Genomic DNA, 19487 nt, shown 5'->3' on the forward strand with positions numbered 1-19487 from the left:
GGCGACCATGATTTTTGCCTCGTATTATATCCGTCAGCCTTAGCAATGTCTTGCTGCTAGACCCCATACTCCTGCCCCTTGCCGGCAACGACCGCAGCCAGTAGAATCTCATTAAGCCACCGACATATTCTCTACATCTTTTCCGAAAATTCCTCTTTTCAAAACGGTTCCTGATTCGCAGTAAACGGGGAAATTGATCTCGCGTGCATGTAAGTACATAGATGCGGACCCACGAGGGTCCTTTTCCTTTTGATGGCTTTGCTAGTGATCGTTGGAGTGGAAAAATACCTGCCTTCAAAACACCGAGGATTAGGACGTATGTCGTGTGTCAAGCGGAATCCATGTATGAAAGAACGGAGGTTTTCTGAACTCAGGAAACATCCACAGGTCGCCATGATTTAATATGTATTATGAATTCCATCGGCCGTAAGCGACGCAGCGGAAGGGAAGGGCTCCCTCGGCCCTCAAGGCCTCAAACACAAAGATCAACCATATGTTCTTCCCGCCTGATGCAGATCCGGGACACTTCCTACGACATATCGCACTTCTTGCTCGGCGTCGTCGGCCTAAGCCATTGACTCAGCAGTCCTCAGCCTCGCATATGCAAACTTCAGATTAACCTCGTTATCGCCATACGCATCTCTGCTGCCTTCCACCCGAATCGGTCCTCTCTCACCTACCAACCATTCCCAATTTTCCCAACACAAGCCTTCGTGCATATGCAAAAGTGTCTTCTGATTCATGCTGTGGACTTTGCCGTCGCCAATTCACGTTAACCCAGAATTGATCCACGCGATTATCTGCTATGCACCGTTATCTAAGAAGTGAATCATATGTACGGTCGTACGAGATCGACTCCAGGAATAGTCCAACTTGCATTCAGCGATGAACACAAGAGATAACAATGACCAAAAAATACTTCTCCGACTTGAATCATGCGTTACCCCTTGCTAAGGACTTGGTGTTCTCTGCTAAGATTCTAGGAACAGCATGATGCATTGTGCATTTTTGGTTCAAGAAGAGTTTGGCAGCATCAGAATGCTATTATTGGGTGAATATGTACGTTGTAAAGAAGTCTGCGAAGTGATTATCACGCGTTGAGCTCGTGGAGAGCGCATCTAGGTCGTATGTGCATCTATACTTATCGGTGCTGAGAATATGCATGTCGTATTCGCCTCCACCGCCATCATCATCTATCCAACGAATGTTGCTGTACGTTTGTACGTTCCTCGAGCTTCGAGCCCGGCCGGCACACACCCTTCCGCCCCCTTACTGGCCTTCTCGGGAGATAGCGTAAGTGACAACACCAAAGTTGGAACTCGGGAATTTTGGCAAGATTGATGCAGTCGATATCTGCACAGCAAAGCGAGGAACGCGTCTACATACGACGCATGGCAGTTATTTGTTTGATAGAGATATGATATCACGCCCATCTTGTTATCAAACGTGTCTGGTTTGGCGATAGATGTTGTCGCGACGGCCTTACAGGCACTGAAAGGACCGGAAAATGATCCATGGTGGATGCCGAAACAGATCTATCACAGAGGTCCTCGAACTCCCACTCGGGCGCACGTCGCACGATCTTAATTTGATTGATATATTATCGACTCCCGGTGCGGCACAATTCATTCAAAGTTCTTTTGTTTCCAGATTTCATTTCAATTTCGGGACGCGTGTTTGTCATGGGTATATATGTATCCGAAGTACAACAATAATTCGAGGAAATTCTAAGGTATGGTGGTACGTATGTTGTTGATACACGATCGCGATAGCTATTATACATCCGGCGAGCGCAAAGCAGAGTAAAAAGGAAAGTGTATCGAAGTATATTACTTTTTAAAAAGTGGGAGATAAGGGATGTGTAGTACTATTGGGCTGTTGGTATCTCGATGCTGATGGTAATACAGTGGAGGTGTAGTTAGTTAGATAGCAAAGCGACTGGAACGAACAAGCAGGGAATAAAAGAGGACCTCCGAATAGAGAGGTCATTATAAGCAAGGCAATAAACAGAAGGAACAGCGAGCAAAGGGGGTATTGAGGGATAGAAGTCGTAATAATTAATAACACAACCGACGATCGACCAAGTGCGAGCCATGAAGATGAATGTAAAGGTGCAAGAAAGAATTAACTCGTGTTTTGTTTCGTTCCAGCGTTTAGCAGACTTGGACTTCCCATTCGCCGCCTTCGCCGCCCTCCTTGGGTAGACTCTTCAAAGCGATTCTTACTCGCCTCTTGGAAGTACCCTCGTTGGCAGGCAACTCGGAAGACACGCTTGATGTGGGCGATTGGGTGCCACTAGTAGCACTAGCATAGCCCATAGACATGGAAGACGTCGAAGACAAGTAGTCTGAAATGCCCCCGATACCAAGGAACGGATCGTCTTGGCTCGCCAGCCCGAAATCAGCGACGGAAGTAAAATCATTGAATCCAGATGCGGATACTGCTGCGCCACCTGCAGCGGAGGCAGAATCGTCTGCCCAGCCGAAGGACATTATTTGGTCGTCAAGTTTCATCGAATGTGAAGATGAGGAGGAAGAGGAGGCCGGGGAGGCCGCTCGTGACGATGTCGCCGAGGTCGACGGAAGGATTCGAACCCGGATTTTACCATTTTCCGAAGGTGTGGTATCGAAGGAGATATCAAGATCTCCGAGAGCGCGAAGGGCCTCTGCGTCGATATCGGCGAACTCGAGCCGTTTGGGAAGAGTGAACGAAGGCTTGGGGGTGGGGATTTGTGAAGGGTCGGAAGAAGCGGATGTCCAGTCGAAGTCATTAGGGAGGAACGGATTGAAATCGAAAGACGATGCAGAGGAGGAGAGCGCAGTAGGCAGAGAGAATGTAGAAGGCACATTCGTGGATTGGGCTGGCATCGACAATAGACTCGGTAGTGCGCAAAGGAGAACCTGCGAGGAAGAGGTGAGGTTAGCGTGACAGTTATTGCGAATTAAAAATACCTCGACATACCATGAGGCCTAGCGAAGCGTTCGACTTGCTTGAAGCATTCACTGGGGTATTGGAAGACGACCGATCTGAGTCTGACAAGGGGTATTGTGCTTCGGGGGCTTCTACTTTTACAGAAGGCTGTTCCTTGCGAAGAGCGAGTTCGGCATTTAGCTCGCGCTCGCGTGCTTCTGCAGCTGCTAGCTGAGCACGGAGTCGTTCTACTTCGGAAGTAAGTGCCTTGGAGGGCGCTGGAGGTGCTTGTACGGCTTGTGCCGAGGTACCACCGTTTTGAGCGATAGCTTGAAGACGGGCATTTTCTTGCTCTAATTCAGCGACGCGACTGAATCGTGATTTGGTTAGTCTCGGAGGAGACGATCGAATCAAATGAGACGTACATTTCCATTGCCTCAAACTCTTCGCGTTTCCGCTGCCTGCTGAGGAATGCAGCAGCACGGTTTTTTACAAGACGCGCTTCGCGTTTGCTTAGGCCGGTGACGTCGGGAGGCACGAAGTCTTTGCTGTTAATACGCTCTCCGATCGTGCGCTTCTTTGCCGCCGGTGGGGGGCTTTCTGAGCAGCGCTTAGAAGGTATCATGGAAGCTATTGCGACTGTAGACAATTTTGGCTGGGCTGGTGGTGGAAATTGGTGGTGTTCCTGAACTACTCCGGTGGTGAAGTCGAAGAGTTTGTGAGTTGGAAGGCAGAGCTGGGGTTGCTCGGAGTCTGAGGCCGAAGAGGATTCCGGGCTGAGACGCATCTTGAACATGGAGTCTGTCGGAGAACTGGATGAAGACGAGGAGGAGGGGGTGCTTGCTGCGAAGTAGTTGCCGTAGTCGTTGACGGGAGAGTAGAGCTGGTTGTGCCAGGGATTTGTGTCGAGTGGTGAGATTGGGGAGAGCAGGGACGAGTCGTGATGGTGGTGGTTGCGTTGAGAGAGGAGATGTGACATTTTGATTCGAGTCTGGGGGGCAAATGGGACTGTGACTTGATATATATTTATATAGTGGACGATTATGACCGGATTTATATCGCTTGTATGAGCGGTGCCATTCCAAGTATGCAACGGTTGCCATTCTGAGCGAGCAGATTCCATAATATCCTTCAAAATGTTTTGAAAGGCTGAATTATTACGAAATACGGAATGCTAAGTGCCTTCCCGACATCACTCCGACAGGTCTCCTTCCCCGGACCTCTCCTCCATTGCCTCCGCTTCTCTCTTGACGTCGCCATGGCCAATCCTCGGGAATCGAGTCTTCTCATCCCCCGCATCCCCACATCACGGGTCGTGCCTTCTCGGTCCGTATGTGCTTTTTCAACACAAGTCTAAATACTTCGTTTTCGGTACAACATGAGGTTCACAATCGCGAAGCACTACGAACCACATACTTCGATCACGTGTCTATATTTACCACTACTCTCTCGTGTGCCCCCCCTCAGCATCTTGCCCATGACATACCACACAATCCCCATATCTCTCCGTCAGACAACCATCTCACCCTACCGGACCTCTCTCTGCATCAACCACCTTACCTCCGCACCTGCACCCCTTTCCCCCTATCCATCGGTCCGACCCATTCTTCTACTTCATCCTCAACTCATCTTCCACTTTTTCTGGCAGTGCATCTGCCTCCGAACCACCTTCTTCTTCTCGTGGCCTCATCGATCACCCCCGCCGCAACCGAGCCAAGGGTACCCCACTTCCTCGCAAGAACACTCCCGGAACCAACAACTTTCTTCTTTCCTCTTCCAGAAAATTAACGAACTCATGGTCGCTTCGCTACCTCTGCCCTGTGCATCCCCCAATCTGCTCCTTACTTGCCACATTCATAAGTGGCGTCCGCGAATCGTTTACTTCTACCATCTTCATGCGCTGATGCGCCCGAACCTTTATCTCCCCGGTGTGCGATTTGGGTCTAAGACGTTTAGTACATTTCCCTCCGCAGCAAAGTGGAAATACACGAACAGACGATCAACTATACCTTTTATCACGGTTCATTCTCTCATATGTTTGTTTTTCAAGGGCTGAAAAAAACAGCCTAAAATCCGCATGGGAATCCATGATCACCAGCACCGCCAGTAGTATTGCTGCCTTGCCTACTGGTTCGTACGCAATAGGCTTTAACGCTCTGCACCTCGAAAATATTTGCTCGGCTTTTAATAACCCACGGTACCGTTCGCATCACCCCCCGCCCCTTCCACATTCCCACTAAACCTGCGAGATCTACAGTCGCTCGTGAGTGCCAGTGATCACCTCTACGGCGAGGATGGGCTACCGCTAAGGGTCTCGTCTCTCTGCGACCGCGTACGCGCATATCGTCGCAACAATCAACCATATCTCCGAGGTCATATTGTGTCATATGTGCATTGAGCCGTACTCTACCGTATGTCGTCCCTTGTTCCTTTGCGCAGCTTTCGAGAGTGCGTGCGGCGTGGATCCCACCTTCAACACCGCCTGCGCACATCCTTATTCAACATAGCAATTGGAAAATATTAGTGATATGTCGTCCTCGTAACAATTTCAGTTGTTGTCTCAGTGACCGTGATACAATACGATACCTCCTGGATTTGAGATATCTGAGACAGTAATCTATATACCTTATAATTACTCGTACTGTCGACAATTTGTTTGATAGATAGATATGTAAACAGATGGGCGCGCCGTAGATATCAAACACCAGCTTGAAACGCTGCGAGCGTTCGCCCCAAACCCGCGAACGCCCACTTTAAAACATGTAGACATCGGAGCGTCTCCGCATTCATGAGTGCGTACAAAGGTTTTGGTGCCTATCAATCCGCCTACGCCTAGTAAGGCCTAATATCTTGATAATACAATCTAGAGTCTAGTGCAGTGTATGGACCAAGCGGCGCAGCCATGCGATTCCGCTACAAATTGACAAATGAAGTACGTACTGCACTCATGGTTCTTAGAAATGTGCATGGGAACGGGATTTGTACTGTATGAGTGGGCCATGGGGCGCGGAAATCTGCGAGTACATATGGGAATCAAATTAATAGTCACATCGTCGTATGGAAGTGGGTACGAGCATGAGTGTGTGCATGTATGGGTGTGGTCCATTTGACAAGTATGGAGTATGAGTACGAGCATCGGTATCGCGTATCGCGTATCATATACCATCATGGGCTTCACACACAGGTGCCGCCCATACCCATGCGTACCCGACACATACTAATACTATATCTTTCTATCTATCGTGGGTTTTCTCCCCGTTGCATTAGTGGGGAAAATGATAACCGTGGTCACCTCTTACTTTGCAATGGCGCGTGCCTGGGCAGGATAGGCGACGGCTAGTAGGCCCTAGGTGGGAGACTTCCAAGCAACATCTCCCCGATATCTAATCGTCCAGTTGCTATTATTGACTAGCGTGGTCGAACACCGCAGTCAATATATCCAGGGCGGGGGTTTGTACTGCCGGCACTACGAACCTCGAGTTTCCCAAGGAGTACGGAAGTATCTTCTCGTCCCCAAGGTACGATACGCTCATTCGTAGTGAAATCTTCATGATTGACTGCCGTGGTTAGACGCGGCAAGCTGATAGTGATGGTGGCGGTGATGCTGATGATGCTAACTGGCTGCTAAGTCCCAAAGATCGAGTCCGGCGCTCCCTGATTGTTTTACTTGAGCTTGTCGGGGAGGGGAGAGGGCGTTAGACGGACAGAACGACGTCATCAATCAGTCCAAAACATGATGAAAATTATCTGACAAAACCCGAGGGAGACAGAAATTCAGACAGACATAAGATAAGGAGGCAGGAGTAAAACACTCAAAAACGGGCATTGGAACAGAGGAATGGACGTGTGGCTACGCTTTCTAAAATCCGTTGATGCCTGATTTGATTCCGAGGACAGGTTCCCTGAACGTTCGATCCGTTTCAGCGTACGGGAGTTTGAACTGGTGAACTGATTGTCGAACTATCAGTGTCTAATCAGTCCTGATAAGACACAGAACTAGACTACTGAAATACCGTCGATGTCGAACTTCAACGTCCAACATCTACACAAATGATCAATATTAGACACTTGAGTAAGGGAGAAAGGGTAACAGGGTCGAGAAAGAGGCGTGCAGGCTTGCGTTCAATTGATCGGAAGACGTGAACTCAGTGGCTAATGTTTAAAAATGGACGAATAAGTTAGACAACGACATGAGTGATGTTCAGGTTATATGTCACTTGCCATTGTTCAGTGTGTACGCGGTAGACTTTATCGTCTGTGACCGCCGACCCTAGGTTAATCAATGGAGACCCTTCGCTTTGACTTTCTGCAAGCTTCATGTATATCCGGCTATTCACGACAGTTGTACTTACGCCGCCCGCATGCGCAGAATTCTGATCAGTTCAGGAGGTTCTCACTGCCACTATCATAAATAAAATAAACACAGAAACCAATAAACCCCGGGAAAACATACCAAAGACCCGATTACATGGACGGAGAAAACAACGGTCGTCCTGCCAGTCTGCGTTTCACAGTTTCCAAGGTACCTCAAGCCTGCAAGCAGACTTCACATTGACGACGGGCCACGGACATGCAGTGTGTTGCAGACTGACTGAGAGAGGCCGTAGTAGTCACTAGTACGACATTCAGCTGCCAATCAAAACTGTGGCTGACATAATCGAGGCATCTAGGTAAGTGACCGGCCTCGGAAGCAAGCGCCTTTCGACTCCGAGAAAACGGCCCTGAGAGGCGCGATCATGTCAAAGATTTGGCAAACATTCCGTGTCTGTCATGGCGCACATCCTTCATGCATCGAGCAAGTCTGTCATAGAGGTAGACTTAGCAGCTTACATAAATCGATAATTGCAGGCTTCAGTTACCAGAGATTTCAAGTGAGCGCTCGGAGTCAGAGTTGGAACCTACTGACGACGAGGGTTTCCTAGTAACGCATTGACTGGTAACTCGCATGGATGGAATATGTTCAGAATTTGGGATTGAATGCGCTTGGCGACGTGTGTAGATCAACCTTCCCTGCGATGAAGTTCTTCTGCCTCGGTGCCTACAACATTCATTATACATTGCGTACAACGCAGGCTCGCTCCCGACGTACTTACTTGCCTTGGAACCAGCGTCGCTCCCGGCTCGATTACTTCTCTACTTCGACCCCAATCCTGGCCCCGCGCCTAGTCACGCTTCCCGTCGTGCCTCCTTTCAACTGTGTCTTCTAGCTCGTCGACTGTTACCAAGGACCCGCTAGCTTACTTCCGTTCAACGTTCTCTCACTAGCTCAATTACCCCCCCCCCCCCGAAAACATTGACATCGGTGCTTCTGAGGATCTCTGCCGTTCGGACACCGGCCTCCAGATGCTTCGAATGCTTCGAATGCTTCGTAGAATGGATGCATTAGGCTAGCAGCGCGGTTGCGAAACCACATAAACAGACATGTATCCACTGATTGCTAGGTCACTGAGTCAACTCTATGTTGAATGGAATGGCCCTTCTGGCCTCGAGTCTGGACTGCACCAAGAGAAACCACTGTCATTTCTAATATCGAGAGGCCATCTCCAGTGCGCCCCGTAGTATTTGGTTAGCATGCTTTGGATTTGTCCAGTGCTCTCGTGCTGAACTATATCAAGCCCAGTCCAAGCCACACTACTTAGCGTTGATTTACTGATATCAAGACTTACACTTGGAATTGTGGACCCGTCGTTCAAGTTTGCTAAGGGCTTCGCTCTTTGGAAGCTGGATGTTTTAGGCGCGTTGCATTCTACTCCAATGCTTTCGAGCAACTTCTAGTTGGTCTGGTTCCGCCGGTCTAGTGTGCTTGGATGCCGATTGACGGAAATATATGGATATTTGTGATGTCTTCCAAACCTCGGAACCATCAATACGGCGAATAGGATACATCATCGTATAACTTGGTGCATCAGGCATGCTATTAGGTGTTAGAACCTTCGCCTTTCTGGCTCGCGAGGGCACCGCTGTTAGGCTTTAGTTCTCCGAATTTCAGGGCTAAAGGTTGCTTCTTCGTTATTTCAATCCGACCCTTCTAGTTGCCCGCAAGTACTAACGTTCCTTCCCGAGGCTTCCTCCGCAAGACTCCAAACCCTATCACAACTCACAGAAGTAGCTGAAGGAGCGTCGCTGACACAGCTCCGACATATGGCGGCTGACCTTTCGGAATGAGACGCACAAGGAAGAATCTTGGTATGAATAGAGCAATATCGTATATGTATTATATTTCGTTATATTAACAAATAGCATTTGTCCTTTGATGCTTGTCCAATGTTAGTCCAAGTCCATGGTAAACTAGCTCATGCCACTAGATCAAACGATGTTGACAGTAGCGTTTCTAATCTCAAAGAGTGGGAATGGCCCAGCCTGGTGTGAAGACCGTTAGCCCAAGTAGTACAGCACAAGAAGGAAAGTAGACTCACTCCGACCAAACTGAGATGAGTCACGCTCAATAAAGCTGTCCCTTTTGCGAAAGAACTTGGTAGTGCGACCGTGAAGTTTTGGTGAGGGGGTAGGCCGAATGATACGTTGGTGTGGAACTGCGGGTTGTATGAACCGGCGTAGAGGGTGAATCCAAGGAGATCTTCAGGGGGTATGCATTCTCCTCTGGCGGCGCATGGTTGGATGTTTATGGCGATGCCAACCTCCGTGGAACCAGTGAGACTATTCTATAAAGGTGGTTAATAGGAGTTCGAAGAGAGAAAGGGGTGACATACTGGTCGGTCAACTTCGACGGTGAAATTGGAGCCCGCAGTAATATTAGCACTTGGCTTAGGGAAACCAATCATGATACTCTGTGCAAGCGACACAGAGAGGAGGGAGAAGAGAAAGACGACGCAGGATGTAAACTTCATTGTGGTTGCAAAATGAAGCTGGAGTCGTAAGGTGAGGTTAAGGTGAGGCGAAGTAGTCGCAAACGTGGTCAATGGAGAAGTTGGACCAAGGCATGGGTTATATAGAAGGTCGAATATATGGCTCCACCACGGCTGCACTGCCCTAGCTCCTCAATTAGCAGGCGACAATGCTTCATCCATTGGCCAGTTGAGCCGCCCTCGGGAGAGCTCGAGGCCCGTCATCAACAAGGCTCAACTATTCGCATATATAGCTACTTCCGATCCATCGGTGTAGGCTAGAATTCTCTCATGTCCGTGAACTCAGCAAGTGGCATTATTTCTTCAAGAGAGGGGGCCCACGGAGGAGGTTACTAACCGTGTTTCGTTCTAAAAATACGCACGGAGCTTTATGTAAACCAACGGGGCGCGTCCCTTGAGGTCACTTCCAGGCGGCAAGGGCGATCTATAGCAAGATGATGGTCAATGTAGGGCGCTATTCACGGCGAGTATGAGAACGAGAAGGCTGGTCTGCGTATGATCTGCGCTTCGGGTGCCCTGAAGTTGTTCAGCGCGCTGTACGGGGTTGTGGATGACTCGGGATGAGGAACGGATGGATGCCGATGATGGTGCGCGAATGACCTCGCAAGTGCTCGAAAATTTTAGGAGTGATTACGATGCCGATGCCGAGTGGTCTACCGTCATTACAACTGGATCGAGAACCCATTGATTACGCGCCCGGAGATCTGCTATATCAGTCTCCAAAGAACTCGGTAGAACGACTTGCTGCTCGCCGTTCGGATTCAATTGTCACCTCCTTCACTTCCAAGATCGTGACATGGTACCCTACCAACGACGGCAAAACATCGCAGCTCGTCCCAGGCACCCTCTAAGGTCCACGAGGCACTCGACAGTCTCTTTGCCTCGGTATTCGACAAACTATTGAGGACCCAATACGACGTGTTAGGCTTAGCCTGGACACCGAAGTAGGGAGCTTCTGCTTAGACCGGAGTGTATAGTGGAGCGTAGAAGAAGGAAGAGATCCGATGATGCGTCAGACGGCCTTACCCACATCATGCCATGAGGCTGGTCAGGAAAGGCATACGTTGGCAAACGCTTGAATCGAGGGTGCCTTCTGGTTCTCAAGACGAACTACTAGATTAGTTTCTGAGGAACCAGTGGCAGTCTGGTCTCGAGTTGCGCGGGTCACCAGAGTTCAGGGGTTACTAGTCTATTCAAAAGCGTTCATTGCACTGATGCAACTGAGTTCGACTCGGAATCTACTCGGTGGTATGTATGTACTTGTGCCTTTCTATACTGTTTAAATCATCCCAACCCTGACAACTCATCATCTAATCTTCGGTAAATCCGAGTTTGACACCGAGACAGTGGGGTAATAAGGATCTTTTATCTTTACTTTGAATCCCGGTCTGGAAATATATTGGTGGCACACTACGGGGACATTCTGGGTACATTGCACCTGAGGTGCCTGAATCGAATCAATGAACCGCGAGTATTTACCGAAGGAAAAATAGTTATGTTATATCAGACAACGTGCCCGAGAGTGAATAAACTCGAGGATTTTTACTACGTAGAGTGAATTGAACGCTCTCTCGGCGATTTTAGTTCTCCTATCTCCCCTCGAGGGACGTGATTCAATGGATGTCGATGAGCGCTTACCCATCTACTACCCTCTTACAACAGGTTACTGGCAGTGACTCCGTTGTTGCGACTACGCTCCCTTCTCGTCCCGGGCTTCACTGTTGTCCTGTCTAGTTCTGCCCTGGGGTTGGGCCCATTTCTCTTGTACTTGCCACTACGAGCGTCCGACATGATTCCTCATTCTAAGAGACGGTCTCAGTTTCATACGGATAGCTACAATATGTCTGGACGAACCACTGAAGGTACGTAGCGTAGCGCTCGTACACCTCGTCGCTCGTATGACAGGCGACGTGGGTGCGAAGCTATTTTTCCATTGGGTTTGCAAAGCTGATGTGTTGCTTCTCATAACTGCAGATTCCGGAATGTGTGCGTGTAGCTGGGCCAGGCAGCAGGCTATAACCAATGGAGCGACCCTCTGACTCTGAGGGTGCACATTGGCCCTTAGAACATGATTTCGCATTTTCATTTCATTCACTATGTAGTGGTTTGGTGGTAAAGCTAACAATTAGTTGCTCTCCATAAACCTCATCGCCCCGTGATTTCCCAATATGAGGGTGGGGCATATGAGTACGAATATCGAGGAACATAGGCAAAGTAACGTGGATGGGCGCATTGTTCAATACGTTGGGTTTAACAGAGGTACGAGTCCCCCAATATCGCGAAAAGCTGATTGATGTCTCTGCAGTTATACCGGGCACATTGTGTTCTGTAGGCGCAAATCTCTCTGGTGGGAAGGTCGCAATCTATCACTCAAAAATTTCCATGATTTGTGGGGAAGTTAATGGCACGTTGCAAGATGTCAGCAATGTCGTGAGTGTCTATGCCCTGCTTCTCAAGCAGTTGCTCACATCAATCACCTACTTCTGCATAATGAACTGCTCCGTAAGTCTAGTCATAGTCTGACACTCACCCATTCCTTCTGAAAGAGACCCTACTCCTGTCCTCTTGCAGCCGGCCAGATGTCCAACGCCTCGCAATCTCCCAAATCTCGCCTCAACTCCACCTATCCTCCTCCGGACCCCGCCCTTTCCAGCGCACCAAGAACTTCCATCCCCGGCCGACCCTCATTTACAATCCTGTCCACCACATATTCCTCCTCGTCATCGACCATAACTGGCGGAGGCTACACAAGACGCCGGTTGGGGAAGGTGTCGACGTCGTTCAATCAGGCACGCTTTAGCAAGGAAGAACGAAGGGTGGACGTTGCTGTTGGGCAGATCGAGCGTGTAAATGGATGATCGAGGGTTTGCAGTGAGCACTTTGTAAGGACCATCGAAACACGGCATAAATTTTCTAACACGCCCGTCACCACTCTGCATGTAATCCCGACGACGATTCACCATGGATAAGTAAACAAGATCGCCGACCGTCGACGCGCTGGTGTTTGTTACCGTGGCTGTCACACTGAGTCGTGTGATGTTTGCCGCACGTGTATCTTACGAGCGGCTGGTTCAACTTCTAGGAGCCTGATGCAGAAGTATTATCTGCGACACAAGTCCTCATTCTGAGGACTGGCTATTGGAGTGGAGGACCATGACCCTTAACCAGAGGATAGATCATGGGATGTTCTCCTCCATCGACGCTGTCAAAGATGCAAACAGAAACATTGTATACAAGCTCGTTCGTTAAAACCTATTTTCTATTTTCCTGATAATCCAGGATTGGCCTTTTCATGTTAAAAATATGGTGTGTAAGCCTTTCGTTTAAATTTGACGATCCCCAGATAACCGGCGTTTTGTTGGTGTAGATACCTCGTCAACCCATGGGTATGCAGACGGGCACGGAACGTATATGAAGAACGGCGCAGGATAAATGAGGTGTTGCCGAGGGAGTGGTACGCGAGCGGCCGGGCGACATGGGGAGGTTCAGAAGCGCAATACAAGTCACCAGCCCAGGTCAAGATGAAGTCGCCGCAACTAGACGCAGTTCCCGGACCCGGACCACACAGAAAGCTCATAGAAGAACGGTAACGCGACTGAAGGCATCTAGGCGTCCAGGCGATGTGGGTCAAGATGCTCATGCTCGCGGCTAATAAGCTTCTGAGCATTCTAAGTATAAGACTCGGGCAAGTTGCATATTCGGGCATTCCTGAGAAGAAGTTCGAAGTGGTCGTTGGTCTGGAGCCATTGGTTCGGCATTACGAAGCAGTGAGTAGCGTTGAGTCTCGTTCGAAGGACAGTTCGAAGGACAACACCGCAAGAGCAGATTGCAGAAGGCGGCCTAGCTTTGTCCAAGGATACCAGCGCCGTATTGAAGCAGTCCCAGTCCTGCTCGGGCCGAATCGCTGTAACGAGGCAGATAAATACAAGCCTGATGAAAGCTCGATAATAGATATTAAAATACCAGCTCGTGACTGAGTTCTCAGCGTGCACATTCTTTCTCCCAGGAGGCAGCGGGACCCTCTTGTCCTCCTCACCATTCACCGCACCATTTTAATCTCCTTCGCTGTCCGATTTCACCCACGCATGTGCACCGCCAACAGACCTCGCTTATCCTCTTCGATCTCTCCACGTAAATATCCCAAGAAGCCAGACCCACCTCGAACTTGATGCATTCATGATTCAGACGGAGGCATGGAAGGCATGGAAGGCAGACATGAGAAGATACGAGAAGATACGAACAAGATACGAAGATATGAAGAAAGGCTGTCGGTATGTCGGGACTGATGTTATTCCGTGCTCCTCCGGGTTAATCCGAGACATCCCCAGTCCTCCCGCCCCAGCCGCGCCCGAGTCCCGTCTCCAGCTGCCTCATGCATGAATCATCGATCAATGTCGCGTCATCACTAAAAGTCCGAGCCTATAAAAACAAATCATTCTAAAAATTTCAAATCTTCAAGCCCCCGTTTCCGTTGTTTTTGCTTTGCCGACCCCACACTCAACCCAGCAAACGAAACAAAGGCTAGTACATAAGCGCGCGCCGTTCCAGATACGAGCAGAATTAGAGTTGTGAACTTGGACGCGTCCGAAGGCAACGCCGACGATCATCGCGCTCGCTGTTTACAGTATACCATACACCGGTGAGTGATTCGATTCCTTCGATGCTCGGACAGCTAATTTAGACTCGCCTTTGGAATATAAAGTTTATAGACCACATAGACTTCTAGACGACTTCATTCACGACCTCCATACGATAAATAAAACCAGCAAAAACGCGGTCTCTGATCTCGTCTCACCAATCCATCCCTCAGATACTTTCGCTTACACCTCCCATGTCGACAGTCAGAGTCAGAGCCCGAGGGACTTCCACCTCTTCTACAACAGTTGTCATAACACCGACGACAACGGTGGCTAAGCGTCCGCGCGCCTTATCAATAGGGCTTATCGCGTCGTCCGTGCCTCTACCTCTTTCACCTACTCTCCCCGATTTTGCATCCCTGCCTCCACTTACTCTACCAACCCAGGAAGAAGATGGTTTTAGCAAGTACGGAACCGATTGCCAGACGGATTCCGTTGTACCCCCACTCCTCCGCCTCCCCTCCGAACTCCTACTCCAAATCATTCGCTTACTGTACACCCCATCTCCTACCCCTCCTTCGGCCATCCCTGCACCCTTTCCCAACAAACCCAACTACAAATCAAACAGTTCCGATAAGGAACCCAGGGCCGAGCCAGCATTTTTCGCACTAGCACGCACATGCACCCATCTCCTTGCCCACGTACGCGACGTACTCTACGAAAAGGTTGTTCTGGGGAGCGTTAAAGACTTAGCGCGGTTCAGGAGATCCCTAATCCCTATCTACTCCTATGGTTATGGTCGAGGGGTCCGTGAAAGTGGAAGCGGGATAGGAAAATCGGTGCGCCAACTAGCTATTACGTGCGACACGGACGCCGCCTATGCGTACAAGAACACCAGTGCCCTCGTAGACGCGGAAGCGATTCTGGGGAACGCGAATGTTGTTCGGCATTTGAGGAAGCTGGCCGTTCCATCGCTTTTCGAGTTGAGATTCCTCCCGCCTGCGGAGGGGGGCATTGAACAAGTCTTTGTTCGATCCGTCAACGCGGTCACTCACCCTTCCAAATCCACCATCACCGTCGATTCCAGTGGAACCAGAGTCTACCCTCCCCTTCTGAGGGACACGACCCACTTCTGCGTCGCCGAGCCTTCGACAAGAGGGTGGGTCTCCCCGCGCGAGATCTTGGACTCCGTTTTCCCTTCCCCATCTCCCTCGCCTGCCTTTACCTCGGTCAACTCACAATATAAGTTAACGCACCTCCATTTCGCGCGCCGCGCCGACGCGAACGCAGAGAATGATGTCGCGTTCGTCAAGGATGTGCAGGGTATCATCACTTCGAACTCGGGCTCTAGGTTCCCAGAATTGGATTCTGTGGTGATCTCCGTATTTGCGCCGGAGTGGATGGATTCTTCCTCGACCGAGTCCGACGAAGTCGACGAGCCTGTGGGTGTCGCGGAAAAGGTAGATACACCATATGAACAATACGCGAAGGCATCTCATTTGTGGGGCTTGCTTGACGATCTAAGCGGTTCCCTCACTCCTTCCGATGCGAGGTTGGTCATACGCGTGGGTAGATCAGACGAGTGGACGGAAGAGTGGCAGACTCGCTCCTTGCCGAAGGCCAGGGAGGACTTGGGATTCTGGGAACGATGCATTGTTGAGGAGAGGGCGCGCGAGAGAAGGGTATCAGGGTATTAACTTGTTGGACATCTAGAGTATCGGATTAGACTGTAGTATGATATATCTATGTGCACTGCACGATCATGACACCGACGCCTTTTCATTATAATTATCAGCACTAATACTGCAGCTTTGTTCGCGTTAAAATTTCAGTCAGAGGTCGGATTGAGGACTAAGATTAGGTCGAGGCAACCAAGATATATTCAAACTTAGGTCATAGGTCGGATCGAGTCAGAGTTATGCAGGTCAAGTCAAAATCAAAATCAAATCCCACCAGGCTCTCGCGCGGGTTGAGCCCTGCTGAATATAAGGCCCTTTATTCCAAACTACCAGTTTCTTTTGCGGACCATCGTAGTCGGCCTCGACAGGGGGCAAGAAAGCATGTGACATGCCATCTTGTCAAGTTGACAACTCAATATTCAATTCCAACTTACGTCTTACTTCAACTATGAAATGCCAAAAGCCGTTCGGCATTGAGATACTTGCCTCAATTCTGTCCTACTTGGACGACGCTGACCTGTCCAGATGCGCTACTGTCAGCAAAGAGTGGTCAAGCATCTCGCTTGACTTGAAATGGTCCACTGTCACTGATTTGGTTCGATTGCTTCATGCGCTCATCCCTCTCAAACAAGGAGCAAACAATGTATACGTACGTGATTCTCCCTAGCCTCCGAGTCCGGATACTTATCAATCATCAAAATATCAATCGAACCATCATTTCAAAGCGATTTTCTCGTACGCTGGGCCCGGCTGACTGGAAGCGCTTCGAGCCGACGGCCGCAAGAGTCCGGCACCTCCGATACTTGCAGGATGCGACTACCAGCGGGCGTATTCACCCTCAGTCGTTCCAGGATATCGGCTTCACGCGTCTGAGAATTGACATCCTTCCTAATCTACGTACCCTCGCATGGGGGATCGATCCCATCCATTCCGTGCTCTTTATGCATCCCGGCGTCCGCGTTTTCGTCGCGTCGTTCACGACTATGCAGGTACTTGCACTCCCGAACCTTTTCTCCAATGTAGCCATACGGATTCCGCAACTCAAGACTCTCGATCTCCGCACATCGGTTCCGGTTAATACCATTCAGCAGGATTTTATACGACTCATTCAACAACTCCCTGGGCTCGAAAGTATAAACCTTCCTCCGAATTATCTGACCGATGACTGCATTGACGCGTTATCGCGTCTTTCTCAGCTCAAAAAGATCACACTTTCCTCCGAAGGCCCAGGGAAGCTTGTCGATTTACCGGCATCCGTTGCAACACCCTCACCAGGGAGCTTTCCCTCTATCTCGTCTATGTCTTTCTCCCTTCCCTTCGCCGCTTCAACGCGACTTATATACAATCTTTCTGGATGTCGTCACCTGGAGGAGTTGGGTGTTCATTCGACTGAGCTCGGGTCAGAAGTCGGTATCCACGATCTCCTCGAGGCCATCTGCAGCAGCGCCCCATCTGTGAAGAAATTGTCTATACACCCGAAAATTCGATTTCCGCATGAGGATCCCAAAATCACCTTACCCTTCGAGCACTTACGTCCGATTTCCAATCTAACAGAGCTCACACATTTATCCATCCACTACCAACACGCTCTAACACTCTCAACCGTCGATCTCGCGCAATCGCTCCCGAACCTCCAATCATGTTACCTTAACCCATACATCCCAAACCTCTCAAACCCGTTCCACCTTGATTCACTAATTCCGTTCGCGCGGCACTGTTTCCATCTCCGCGAACTTGGGCTATACCTCAGTGCGTCGGAGGAAGGAGTATCCCTGTATTCGAACCCACCAGCCTTCCGCTCACTCGTCACGTTGGATGTAGGGAATTCCCACATAGAGGACCACCTCCCTGTAGCGCTGTTCCTTGCGCAGCTCATCCCGTTTCGCTGTGTGATCACTACGCAAATGACGGTGGTGTGTGGTGGTGGCGAGGAGAATGGCGATGGGGGCAAGACAAACTGCGACCATTGCTTGTGTAAAGCGTGTTCGCGGCATCAACAATGCTGGGCAAAGGTTCAGCATATGGTTGGGGCTCTGGTACGATGGCGGGTAGAGGAAAGAAGGAAAGCCAGGGCAGAGATCCGAGAAGAATTCGCGCGTTTGCATCCTCCTCTGGGTCAGCTCCAAAAGGAAGACGCAGACGCCCAGGTAGCGAACAGCGATAAAAACGACGAATTATCTAATGTTCCGTCGATAATACACTCCCCTCAAATACCTTCTCTCCAGGGTGTGATACTCATACCTGATCACGACGATGCGCCTCGGCAGTCTTCCTCTCATCCACCGTCCATAGAGCTCATACCGAAGTTTCAATCCCGCGATATCGTCACTGCAGCATTGACTGGGACGTCTTCATGGCCGGGCATGGTACGTTGCATTGACGGTCATCGTTGGAAACAATTTCTTATACTCTGTCTCATTTTCATTGGTCTCGTTTAGATCGTCGATCTAAAGAATACCCCGTCATTAATGCTGCGCACGGAACGACCTAACGGTGTCGATGGTGACGATATGTTTCTCGTCCGTTTCTTCCCTCGGGGGGATTAGTTAGTCATTCCTTCTATACATGCCTAGCATGCCTGAAACTTACGGCTTGCGAATTATAGCGCGTGGATACCGTCAAAGGATATCAAACATCTCACTAACGACGAGATTGAGGCATTTTTAGAGGAGCCATACAAGAAGAGCGAGGAAATCTTACATGCGTATACAATTGCGCTCGACCCTGGAGAATGGGAGATGCTTACAGAGGAACGGCTAGCAGCTGAGAGGGAGGAAGGGGACGGGAGTTGTCCTCCACACCTCAAGAAGCGGAGGGGTACTCACCGTAGCTCTGGTGTGGGTGTGGGTTTGGGTTTGCCAGTTGAGGGTAACGTGAATGAGAATGGCAAGGGTGTGGTTAACTCTGCATCACCTGCCCCTCATCAACACGATCTATCCTTGAACGAGGAAGCACAGAAAGTACGCAAGTGGAGGTGCGCATTGCAAAAGTGCTTCTTAACTCCAAAAAACCCCCCGAAAGAAGAGGTTAGTCTCCATAGCTTTGTTTTCATGAGACATTTTTCACAACGATTGGATGGTCATGACGGTGGTATTTTTATGATTATTCATTGATCGCTTTGATAGAATATGCCCGCAATGGACGATATATTCACGACAATCGAGAATTTCCCAAACATGAAGCCCGAGTACCTCCAGGTACGTACTACGTGTTTCGTTTGCACCTGCTATTTGGGCGTCGAAACTCCCTGACCAGTCACATTTAGTTCTCAAAACTCGCGAAGGTAATGCGACTCATATCTTCGCTCGAAGACGGAGTCCTCCCGCTGGACGGCGAATTCCGATTCCGGAGTCGAGCAACGAAGTTGGCTGAAAAGTGGCATTATCCACTTCCTACTACGAACGCGCCTCAAGCTGACGTTGCGTCGACCGGTTCGTAGCATTGACTGTTGAATA

The 19487-nt window shown here is 49.7% G+C and overlaps 4 protein-coding genes across 4 annotated transcripts; 2 read left to right on the top strand and 2 right to left on the bottom strand.

The window, feature by feature from the left end:
* Nucleotides 1-2153: 2153 nt before the first annotated feature.
* On the bottom strand, nt 2154-3889 carry PC9H_007981 (uncharacterized protein; the record flags this gene model as incomplete). Its single annotated transcript, XM_036777501.1, has 3 exons — nt 2154-2900; nt 2962-3280; nt 3336-3889. 3 exons carry the CDS (start codon nt 3887-3889, stop codon nt 2154-2156), a joined length of 1620 nt encoding a protein of 539 aa, XP_036631121.1.
* A 5327-nt stretch (nt 3890-9216) lies between these two features.
* On the bottom strand, nt 9217-9758 carry PC9H_007982 (uncharacterized protein; the record flags this gene model as incomplete). The annotated part of the gene is made up of 3 exons (XM_036777502.1): nt 9217-9270; nt 9327-9572; nt 9621-9758. The coding sequence occupies 3 exons, from the start codon at nt 9756-9758 to the stop codon at nt 9217-9219; spliced, it is 438 nt and encodes a 145-aa protein (XP_036631122.1).
* Nucleotides 9759-14607: 4849 nt separating this feature from the next.
* PC9H_007983 (uncharacterized protein) lies at nt 14608-16050 on the top strand (the record flags this gene model as incomplete). The annotated part of the gene is made up of 1 exon (XM_036777503.1): nt 14608-16050. The coding sequence occupies one exon, from the start codon at nt 14608-14610 to the stop codon at nt 16048-16050; it is 1443 nt and encodes a 480-aa protein (XP_036631123.1).
* A 430-nt stretch (nt 16051-16480) lies between these two features.
* Nucleotides 16481-19471, top strand: PC9H_007984 (uncharacterized protein; the record flags this gene model as incomplete). Its single annotated transcript, XM_036777504.1, has 6 exons — nt 16481-16681; nt 16758-18398; nt 18471-18577; nt 18638-19058; nt 19158-19229; nt 19298-19471. The coding sequence occupies 6 exons, from the start codon at nt 16481-16483 to the stop codon at nt 19469-19471; spliced, it is 2616 nt and encodes an 871-aa protein (XP_036631124.1).
* Nucleotides 19472-19487: the final 16 nt, after the last annotated feature.

The sequence above is a fragment of the Pleurotus ostreatus genome (genome assembly GCF_014466165.1).
Source record: "Pleurotus ostreatus strain PC9 chromosome Unknown scaffold_5, whole genome shotgun sequence".
In the NCBI taxonomy this organism is placed as follows: domain Eukaryota; kingdom Fungi; phylum Basidiomycota; class Agaricomycetes; order Agaricales; family Pleurotaceae; genus Pleurotus; species Pleurotus ostreatus.